This window comes from Silene latifolia, chromosome 10, assembly GCF_048544455.1.
Source record: "Silene latifolia isolate original U9 population chromosome 10, ASM4854445v1, whole genome shotgun sequence".
Lineage (NCBI taxonomy): Eukaryota > Viridiplantae > Streptophyta > Magnoliopsida > Caryophyllales > Caryophyllaceae > Silene > Silene latifolia.
The window spans coordinates 151,871,764-151,881,952 of record NC_133535.1 but is presented as its reverse complement, the minus strand read 5'-3'; the positions used below and the strand labels follow the sequence as shown (position 1 = coordinate 151,881,952).

Genomic DNA, 10,189 nt, shown 5'->3' with positions numbered 1-10,189 from the left:
AATTTGGAGCGGAATGAAAGTATTGTATTTTTGTATATTTGGTACATAAATAAAAGTATAAATATGTGAAATATTCTCACATAAACGCCTGAAAACAAATAAGTTTCTTTATTCATATTGTTATCTTTGAGTAATACATAGGCCTCCCATACATGCCACCTTAGCTATATAAGCCTACCAAGAGGAGGAACTTATTCATCACAAGAATAAAAATAAACCAAATACAAGTATACTACGTACTTAGGTCCATAAATTATACCTAAACGTTACACAATAACAAATCATCCAGCTTTGACGAACACAACCACAAGAGGAATTGCACTATCATCTAGACTCAACAAATTTACACCTTGTTCATTAGACACAACACCAACATCTTTAGACACCGAGCCTCCTAAAGAAGAACTACTATACCTTATAGTATAACCATTATTATAATCACTTTTCTTAATCTTAAACCAACTAATTTGATCACCTTTCTCACCATCGAGCACCACAAGCGCGTTATTAGAGGGGGTTTCTGTAGACACTGTCCACACAGTAGTGTACAAACGACGACATTCAGGTAAAATGCTCAAATACTTAAAAGCAATGTTATAATCGGAGAAACCGTGTTGGATATAAGTTTGTTCAGGGTCCTGAGGGAAGAACACTAGCGGAATGCCAACGTCCATATGACCTAATTTCGACTGGGACACGATGAATTCAGGGCACGAAGGGGAATCGTTGTTGAACATGGTTAGACCACCCTCGACTGATGACTCAGTTGCTGGGACCGCGTAGTAGAATTCACCCGCGACAAGTGGGTTGCCATTGGTGTCTAGGACCGCAATGTCATCGTCGTTGGCGGTGGTTGGTTTAGGAGATAAGGAAATGAGAAGCATAAGAAGGGTGGCTAATGCTGAGACGTAAATGCGTGCCATTTTTTTTGACGTACGATTGTTTTTCGAGTTTTTGGAATTTTAGGTAGGAACTGAATTATGGCTATGATTAGATAGTTGAAGAAGGTTATAAGATATGAATGAATGATGATTAAAGGGCATGCATGCATGGTTTATATAGAAGTGTTACGATCTAGACATTGACGTGACTGGTTCAAAATTGAACGAAATTTGATTAAATTAACATACAATTAGCATAATAGATAATGTTTGACTTGTTAATGCACATTTTTCTACCATTTTTGCAATATATAAATTGGCAACTATGCATAGATTAACGATTATCAGAGGTAGTACACCGATTTGGCTGGCTGCTACTAGCTAGAAACGAACTATTCGTAGAAATTATATTATGATTGTTGATTTAGTTTGACTTTTTGATCATTTTTTAGATACATATTAATTTAAGTATTTTTCTTTTCTCCGAATAGACTATCATTTAAAAAAAATAAAAAGATATGAGGTAGTTAATTAGGAACGCCTGTCGAAGCAGTGGTGGAGCAAGGACCGAGAGGGTGCTAGCAAGGTGCTCACCTCCCCTAAAAATGAGAAAGCTGAAGTTTTTAGTTAAAATTTTAAACTTTTTTCAATCTTTCTTTATGTCTTTATTACTCGTTCGTACCTGCTGAAATTTTCGCCTCTCAATAAAAAAAAAAAAAAAAAAAAAAAAACCGGCTCCGCACTTTTTAGGGAGTAGATAGCTGTATCCTGTGGTCAAATAGAGGCGGTGAAGCTTCAAATTAACTAAATTGGCACTAGTAATTGTTTATGTAGAGATACTAGAAATTAGAAACCGTGTCGTACCGTACCTACATACGTATAACTATTTTAGTATTCACATTGTCACATTGTCACCTTTCAATCTTGTTGACCTAAAAATTATAAATTTATTTGCTAGTTGCTAATTAATTTTGCAAGTTTATTAAAAAGGGAGTAAATTATAAATTACTCCCTTTTAAGTTGCACTTTTCTAAAATTACTCCCTTATAAGTTTTTTTTTTTAAAATTACTCCCTTAAGTTGACCTCAGGCCAAAAGTTGCTACCATTTTTCAACTCCGGTGAGTATTTTCGTCTCTTTTTGAATTTTCCCTCCATTTCTCTAAATTTATGACGAAAATGCCCCTGAACTTCCTTCACTATGTTAAAATCACCCAATCTTCCTCCTTATCTCGCTCAATTGCCCCACCAGCCACCAACCACCGCCCCCTCCTTCCTCTCCAACACCCAGCCCCCGCTTTTCTCCTTTCTCATGAAAACTCCACCATGCGCGCTTATCTCCCCGTTCTCGCCCGACTCATTTGCGTTTTTTTTGTCGATAACAACCACATCCGGTGAGCGACATCGCCGACGACTCAGCCACGGAGTCAATGCAACCAGTTTTGGGCTTTAATTTTGCCGATGTAGTCAATGCAACTCAGCCTAAATCTTAATTTTCAAATTGATATTAGCTTTTTGAAATTGTGCGTCGTTTTTTTGTCGATCTAACTTTTTGAATTTATGTCGACGTATGATGGGGCTGGTGGTTGGGTTAGTCGTCGGTGTGTTAGGTAGGGAAGGGAGCGAGGTGCTGCTTATTGTCGGCAAATTAAAATGAGGATGGTGGCGCGTGCGGTGGGGGCATTATCGTACATCAGGTAGTGGGAGGGAGGTTGTTGGGGTTACGGTGGTGGAGCTTGTGCGGTGATGTGGTGGTCGGTGGCAGCAGGGTGGATATAGGAATGAGGAAGAGGATGAAGGGTAATTTTTTTAAAGGGCAATTTTGTCTATTTACTTATTATTTTCACCTGAGAACTAGTTTGATAGCAATTTTTGGTCGGAGGTCAACTTAAGGGAGTAATTTTTACAAAAAAACTTATAAGGGAGTAAGTTTAGAGAAGTGGAACTTAAAAGGGAGTAATTTATAATTTACTCTTAAAAAGGATAGTGATAAGACGTCATCGGGTGTCGCCCAAATTGGGTGCCACCCTCTCACAATCATTCTTAATTGAAAGGGTCCTCACTCACCCCATGTGAGAAGATGACGCCCTTTCATTTTCCTTATTAAAACTACTTGTACAGTTGTACTAACCTTAAATTTTCTCATTAGATGATGATAAGAATAAGAGATAAAGACTTTAAGCAAATCATAAGTTTTTTTGGGGGGTGGGGGGCGGGGGGTGGGGGTGGGAACGAGGGAAGCATCCGCTATTTTCAGTGCGCTTTGTGCATGTAAACCCTCTGATATACGCAATAACCTGCGAATCACGTATACCAGGTGAAGCTACCCGAAATTCACGGATTCGAAGTCTAGAAAATGAGAATGCATAACTCCATGCTCACACCTTGGTTGGGAATATATGGATCAACCACGCCTAAACCCAGGTGGAGACGTGGTGGTTCCATGTCCGTGGCTAAGGTGGTTCCATGTTTGGTCCTAGGTGGGGAACTGGTGGCCGCACATCCCCACCTGGGAATGGACGTGATGATTTCACGTCTGGCCCCTTTCCCCTATTTTTTTTTAAATCAATTAGTTTAACCTGTTTTAATTCGTTTAATTCGATTAATTTAACGATGTTTTGATTTATCTAATTCGATTAGTTTAACGTTCTTTCCATAAGTTTAATTTGATTAGTTTAACGTTGTAAAGTGAATTGTTTGAGAGTCGTTCATTATTGATAATTAGTAATTCGACAATGACCATGATTAGTCGATTTTTTGCTGTTGACAAAAAATTGAAGTTTTGAAAGTCGTTTTTGATTTTGTGTTCAATTTTAGTTAGACATTTTGGGTAATTTCTTAATATTGTCGATAATTTGAATTTGTCGACGATGAATAGTAATTGGTAAGTAAAAATTGATTATTCACCTCCTGAATCTATTACTCTTATGAAAGGGTAATACATTACCCACCCCCCCACCCTGGATAATGATTAAGGGAGTAAAACATCTACTCAGTAATTATTATCTTTATGCCAAACCTATCATCAATGAACTCATTACTCACGTAATTAACTTCCCCGGTAATTATCACACCATTAAAATTTACCCCCGAATTATTACATGAATTCCAGGCAAACCCTAAAGAGTAACTGTTATGCTGGAAATAATTAAGGCCCAATTAATTGTTCTATATCTTGGCCCATACTCCCTCAATTCAACTCCACTTTGCAAGTATTTCTTTTTCGTCCATTCAACTCCACTTTACATGTTCCATTATTTGGCTAAGAAAATGATCATTCTATCCTTATTGAAAATCTATATATACAAAAAATATCATCCATACCCCACACTAATCCAGCATAAAACCCCGCCTTTATATTTTTTTTAATATTTTTAAGCTCTCCATTCTCTTTCCCTATGTACTTTTAATAATTTTTTAAATCCGCTCTTTAATACCCGTGTAAAAAGCAGACCTGTAAAGTGAAGTTGAATGAAGAGAGTATATCTTAACTTGAAAATTTTGATTCAGTACTAAAAATAAAGTATTACTTCTCCTAAAAAAATAAAGAATTAAATCGTACAATATGCCTTGCAATTTGTCCAAGGAACCGTCTACTCAATGTCTTCTGACAAAGCAACACAGAGAATAAGTGTAGGATGGGCAAAACGAAAGAAGTTTGATCCTACGACGGACTTACAAGGTGAACCTATACTTTTGCCATAGTTACGTGGATCTAGAATCCTCAGATTGAAGTAACTTTGTTTAAGACGGTTTTAAATTTCAATTTGTTTTACTACGTATTATTTGGAAGATAGTAAATTTTAAGCAATATCTCCCTAATTGTATTGTGTATGGATATTTTCGGAAAAAAAACCAGCCAAATTATGTCGCGCTCTCTTGCAAAACAGTCTTCCACTAAATTATTTTGAAACTATTTAGTATGGAATAACTTGGTAAGTAAAAGCCATATAATCGATAACGAAAATAAACAAAATGAAATACGAAATATGAAATACAACGAGATGTGTTCAATAAGGTACCAGCATTATAACAACGGTTACCAATTAAAAGTTTCACAATATCATTAAAAGAAGTACAGAAATATTAAAAAACAAGTCATCATAGTTTTTATGCACTGAAAAAATCTTGCAATAAACTATTGTAAGACCGTCTCATTCAAAAACTCGAGCTACCTAAAAATAAAGGGGAGTGCTATGGCGACACCGGGTGTTATTGACTCTCAGTAACACCGTAATAAAATAATATATTTAAAGATTAAATAAATAGTTCATTTTTATTTATTAATCAATTATGCGAAGGTTAAAAACGGAATTTTCAAATAAAAGTTGTTATTGGATTCAACCTAGAGTGCCTTTTTCTTCTTCGCTAATTCCGATTCAAAGCATCTCTTATTAGTAATTAATCATACAAATTTACTTGTATGACTTTGATCAAAATATTTGGCGGAAGTTTGCATTGTCACAGTAGTTATTAATAATTCGTATAACAAAATCAACCAAAAATCCTCTATCTATAAAAGCTGAAGCTTTTAGAGAATTGTGATTGGTTCCTTGATTATAGGAGTTGTAAAAGCAAACTTTTTTTTTCTCTTCCCCAGTTCACTGATAGAATTTAATTCTCTTTATCATTTCATTGATTCAATCAAATTCCAATACAACACATACAATATGAACATATAAAACATACAATATGAACATATAAAAAATTATGAATTGAGTACGATCTTTTACTAAAGAGTAAATACATAAAAAAATGAAAATGAAAATTACAATAATAAATTTCAAACTTATAAATTATAAATCAAACAAAATAATAATAATAAATTACAATTCTAAAAATTCGTCCTCCTGAATACCTAACAAATAAAATGTAGACAAGCAAATTCAAATACTAATATTATCGAAAAAGCAATATATAAATCATATATAAATATAGTGAAAATAAAAATAAAAACAATGCAGAGAAAAAGAATTAGTAGTAATAAAATCTGATCATTAATTCATTCATAAAAATTCATTCCTAAAAAGTAAAAACCAGTAAACCACAATAAAAATAATTAGTAGAATTAGTAGATGTACATATACATTAATACGGAGTATTATCTAAAGATTTAAAAAAAATGTACTGATGACACTTTTAAAATTAAAAAAAAAAAAAAGAATCGAAAACAAATGTAGACATAAGATTTTCGCAAAAAAAAAAAAAAAACTACCGATAAATCTTTAAAAAATCGGAGAATATACTATAATATAACAAATAATTAGATAAAGATTATATTAGTTCTGAAAAACTTGGGAAAAAGCAATTTGATGTACATTTTAAAAAGCGAAAAATATACATTTTGAAATAAATCAAACGAATAAAAGAATCCAGATAAATCTTTGGATCATACTTACATAGTTACATGAATTTTTTCTGCTTATACTCAAATTAACTTCAGTATTGAGATTAAATTCGGATCTAAAAGGCATTCAACAAAAAAATGTTTGAGGTGAGACTATCTTTGGGAACCGACGAGGATATGGAGTAACCGAGTGGCAATGAGGGAGAAAAGGCGGGTGGAAGTAAGGGTTTTGAGGAGGAGAGATGTGAGTATTAAACAATGGAGTCAGTGGATTGGTGAAAATGGAATGAGAAAGATAGATGAGAAGAAGCTAGCCGTTGAAGAGGTGATGTACTGATGTGTGGGAGAAGAGAATGTGAGAGAGAGGCGACGGAGGTGTGAGAAAAGTAAAAGAGTAGGCTGAGTAGTAGAATGTGAGGGTGAGTGAATTAGGGTTACTCATAGCTGTAAATGTATTAGGCGATGGGCATCTATACACTAAATAAATGGGCTATTTTTCATTATTTCCATAAAATCGGCCGGAAATAATAGGCTAATACTTTTGGGCGGAGTTTAAATTGGGCAGGCATATGTCTCATATAAATACGTAGTTACTCCCCCATTTTAGTATTAACAATTAAGAGTAGTCTTATAGAATAATTAGTGAGAATAATTAGTGTTAACAATATTACTACAAACATAAGTATTTAATATCAAGTATTTTTAATATCAATATTCGTGTTAATTATGTCAAACTTTCATTAGCTAAATCCTAATAACATAGAAATAATTTATCACTTTATTGTAACTAGACGTTTAGCACCACCGAATTTAAAACACTCTAATACGGAACACAGGTGCATACTATCAATATAACCCGACGCACTTTAAAACGATACATTTTTTACGTCTTAGACAATTTCATCTAAGATATTGTTTACTAATTTCACACCATAACTAATATTCAAATTTTTATATTAGTTGAGACTATCACGTTTAATTAAACAATTATATTTCGTATTAATTAATACTCCCTCCTTTTTTGAATAATTGTCTCTATTTAAGGGTGACACGAGAATTAAAAACACCCAAATTAAATAAGCTAAAGTATTGTGATGGGGTGAGGTAATTGGAGAGAGAGAAGTTATTGTGGGATATTATTGCGGGTGAGGTGATTAAAATAAGTATTGTTCTGGAATTAGATGATTAAAATAAGTATTGTTGTGGGTGAAGTGGTGGTATTGTTATAGATTAGGGTGACTAAAATAAGTATAAAAGTTTACCAAATAAGGAAAATGGATATTATTGTGAATAGATGAATGGGAAAGAGGGACACTTATTTAGAATAGAAGGGATTATATTTTAAGATAAGAATTTTAAAAGCAATCCAGCCCGTGCATTTTGTGCACGGGTGTAAAACTAGTTTTTTCAAATGCGCAAAGAATATGGCACAACAATCCAATCATGATTCATCAAAGATTTTGAATTCTTTGCAAACAGTGGTGGAGCTAGGGGGGCTAGGCGGCTAGCAGAGGCGGTCACCCCCCCTGGCGGATGAAATTTTCGATGTTTTTAGTTAAATTTCCGAATTTTTTTCGAATGTTCCTTATGAAATTAGTCGTTCGCCCCCCCTAAAATTTTTCGCCCCCCCTGAGTTCAAATCTTGGCTCCGCCACTGTTTGCAAATGAACAATTGGAAGTTCTTTTTTCTACATTAATTAAAGGAGCAAATCCCATATGTTTACCCTAAGTTTGAGTGCAACTCTTTTCATGGGATATATTTTGTGGGTTGAATCTTTGATTACTCGGTTATTAATGCTACTCCTACCGGAGATGAATTGTATCAGATTATCGTGCCTGTGTTTTTAGCGAACTTCATCTTAAAAACAAGTTAAATTTCCATTTTTACCCTTTCTAATGAATCTATTTTTTAAAATGGAAAAGTTGAAATAATAGATAAATTTTACCAAAATACCCCAGTGTTACTGATTTGAGTAACACCCGGTGGCGCTATGTCATTTTCCAAAAAGTAGTTAAGATGAAAATAGAAAGGAAAACATGCATGCATGCAAAGTTTTTGATAGTACAGTATTTACAGTAGTGTGTGTCCAAAGATCTGGAAAAAACCATAGACAAGGGAGAACCTTTACCAAACATCAAAGCAATGTCTTAGCTTCTCCATCAATAAACTCAGCTACAGTTCATGAAAACAATTAAATTTCTCAACTATAAATAAGCTGCAATTCTAAAGAATTTTTCAAATCATTTCTAAAAAAACACAAATAACGTACAATTAAATTGGTTTTTAACAACATTTAGGTTTTTCATTACTAGTTGAAAAATGGCAACTAATGCATTAATATGCTCATCTTCACCTTTATTAGTGTCAAAAAATTCATCATCATTTTCAAGCTCATCACAAATTGGTGTCGGACCACAATCGCTTGTGTTCCGATGCCCAACATCAACAAAGACACCGTCTTTGGTGGTGAAAGCTCTGGCTGAGGAAGGTGGCTTGAGCAATGTTGATCCTCTTGTTCGCAAGGAGCTTCGTCACATTGATCCTCTATTGCCAATGCACCTTAACAAAAGGGTTGCCATGATTGATACCTCTCCTTATAGTATGTTTTCAATTTCATCAATTTTTTTGGTCTAACGAAGTACACACTTAGTCGCATTACTATATATCAGTTTTATGTTCCGTAATGATTTAGTATAATATCGATATTTTGGGGAACCATGTTAAATACAGATGTAAATATCATAAGATATATAACTTTTTAATAATACATGCATGTGAAAAAGTCGTATTAAAACTTAGTTTATCGTCTGGTAGTGACAATTCATTTTCCTAATATAATTATCTAAAACATGATCCATAATTATTTTGATATCAGTTAGTCTTTTGCATTGTCCACATGAAACGTTAGACCGATTAATATTATCGCATGCAATGTATTATACGACTTGGTCCATTTCTTTTGAACTGAAATTGTCTGAACTGAACTGAATTGAACTGAACTGAACTTATTAGAACTGAAATTAAGTCCAAAAGAACATGGTCTTATACTTGTTGGTAAAGTAATCGAGTCTACATATAATCAATCAATCACTCAATCAACCAGTCTAATTTTTTTTATCGACAGTGAGGACCCCATGGAACACTACAGAGGACGACAACGAGATAAGGATGTGGTTCGACGTGCCAGGGCTGGCAGCACCGGAACTTGACGTGAACGTGGTGGACAACCTGCTGATAATAAAAGGAACAGAAGGCATTGACGCATTTGGAAGGAAGATACATAGTCCATTTGATTGCAAACTTCAATTACCCTTTAATTGTGCCAAGGACGAGACTCAAGCCGTGCTTAAGAACGGTGTCCTCTACATTTCTGTCCCGAAAATCACCAAAGCGGAGCACATGAAATTTATCCATGTTCCCGTCAGAGCTATCTAAGCAGTCCGGTCCCGTGATCATATTAATTACGACTAATATTATTTATATATGTCATGCTTACATTTTGAAATGTAACATATATCGGTCTATTATTAGACGAAACCTATACAATGTCGCGTTAATATATAACCTACCGGTTGTACTAAGTGATTAAGCAACATTTGTATTCTTAGGTTGTTATGTATTGAGATTATGTTATGATCAAGACGGATTATAAGAAAATATATTACATTGTTATATATATCTGAAGGCGTAATTCTTTTTTGTGTTCAACTTATAACTTATTTCGAAGTCTCAATTAGAATCGTAACACTTGAACTTATTTCAAACCGACCGAAATTTTAAATTTACGCGACAATGCAAATGAAAGTTACTAGGATTGTCACACCTTTAGTCCCTAAGGGTTCGACATGTTTAGAGGTGGCAATAGTTGATCCACAAAAACACAACATGAACTCGACATGAAGATCAGGGGTTCGGGCTAAGATGATGCAGCCCACTTAAGTAATGCAATCAACATACATAAA

At 34.2% G+C, this 10,189-nt stretch overlaps 2 protein-coding genes across 2 annotated transcripts; one reads left to right on the top strand and one right to left on the bottom strand.

Annotated features, from left to right (window-relative positions):
- Window positions 1-281: 281 nt before the first annotated feature.
- On the bottom strand, window positions 282-923 carry LOC141608552 (21 kDa seed protein-like). Its single transcript, XM_074427894.1, has one exon. The coding sequence runs from the start codon at window positions 921-923 to the stop codon at window positions 282-284; it is 642 nt and encodes a 213-aa protein (XP_074283995.1).
- Window positions 924-8,464: 7,541 nt separating this feature from the next.
- Window positions 8,465-9,884, top strand: LOC141609361 (small heat shock protein, chloroplastic-like). The gene is made up of 2 exons (XM_074428438.1): window positions 8,465-8,826; window positions 9,352-9,884. The coding sequence occupies exons 1-2, from the start codon at window positions 8,547-8,549 to the stop codon at window positions 9,660-9,662; spliced, it is 591 nt and encodes a 196-aa protein (XP_074284539.1). The 5' UTR covers window positions 8,465-8,546; the 3' UTR covers window positions 9,663-9,884.
- Window positions 9,885-10,189: the final 305 nt, after the last annotated feature.

Coding starts and splice junctions, on each gene's coding strand:
- LOC141608552 (XM_074427894.1), bottom strand. CDS start 923: ATGGCACGCATTTACGTCTCAGCATTAGCCACCCTTCTTATGCTTCTC.
- LOC141609361 (XM_074428438.1), top strand. CDS start 8,547: ATGGCAACTAATGCATTAATATGCTCATCTTCACCTTTATTAGTGTCA. Junction 8,827..9,351: donor GATTGATACCTCTCCTTATA/GTATGTTTTCAA, acceptor TTTTATCGACAG/TGAGGACCCCATGGAACACT.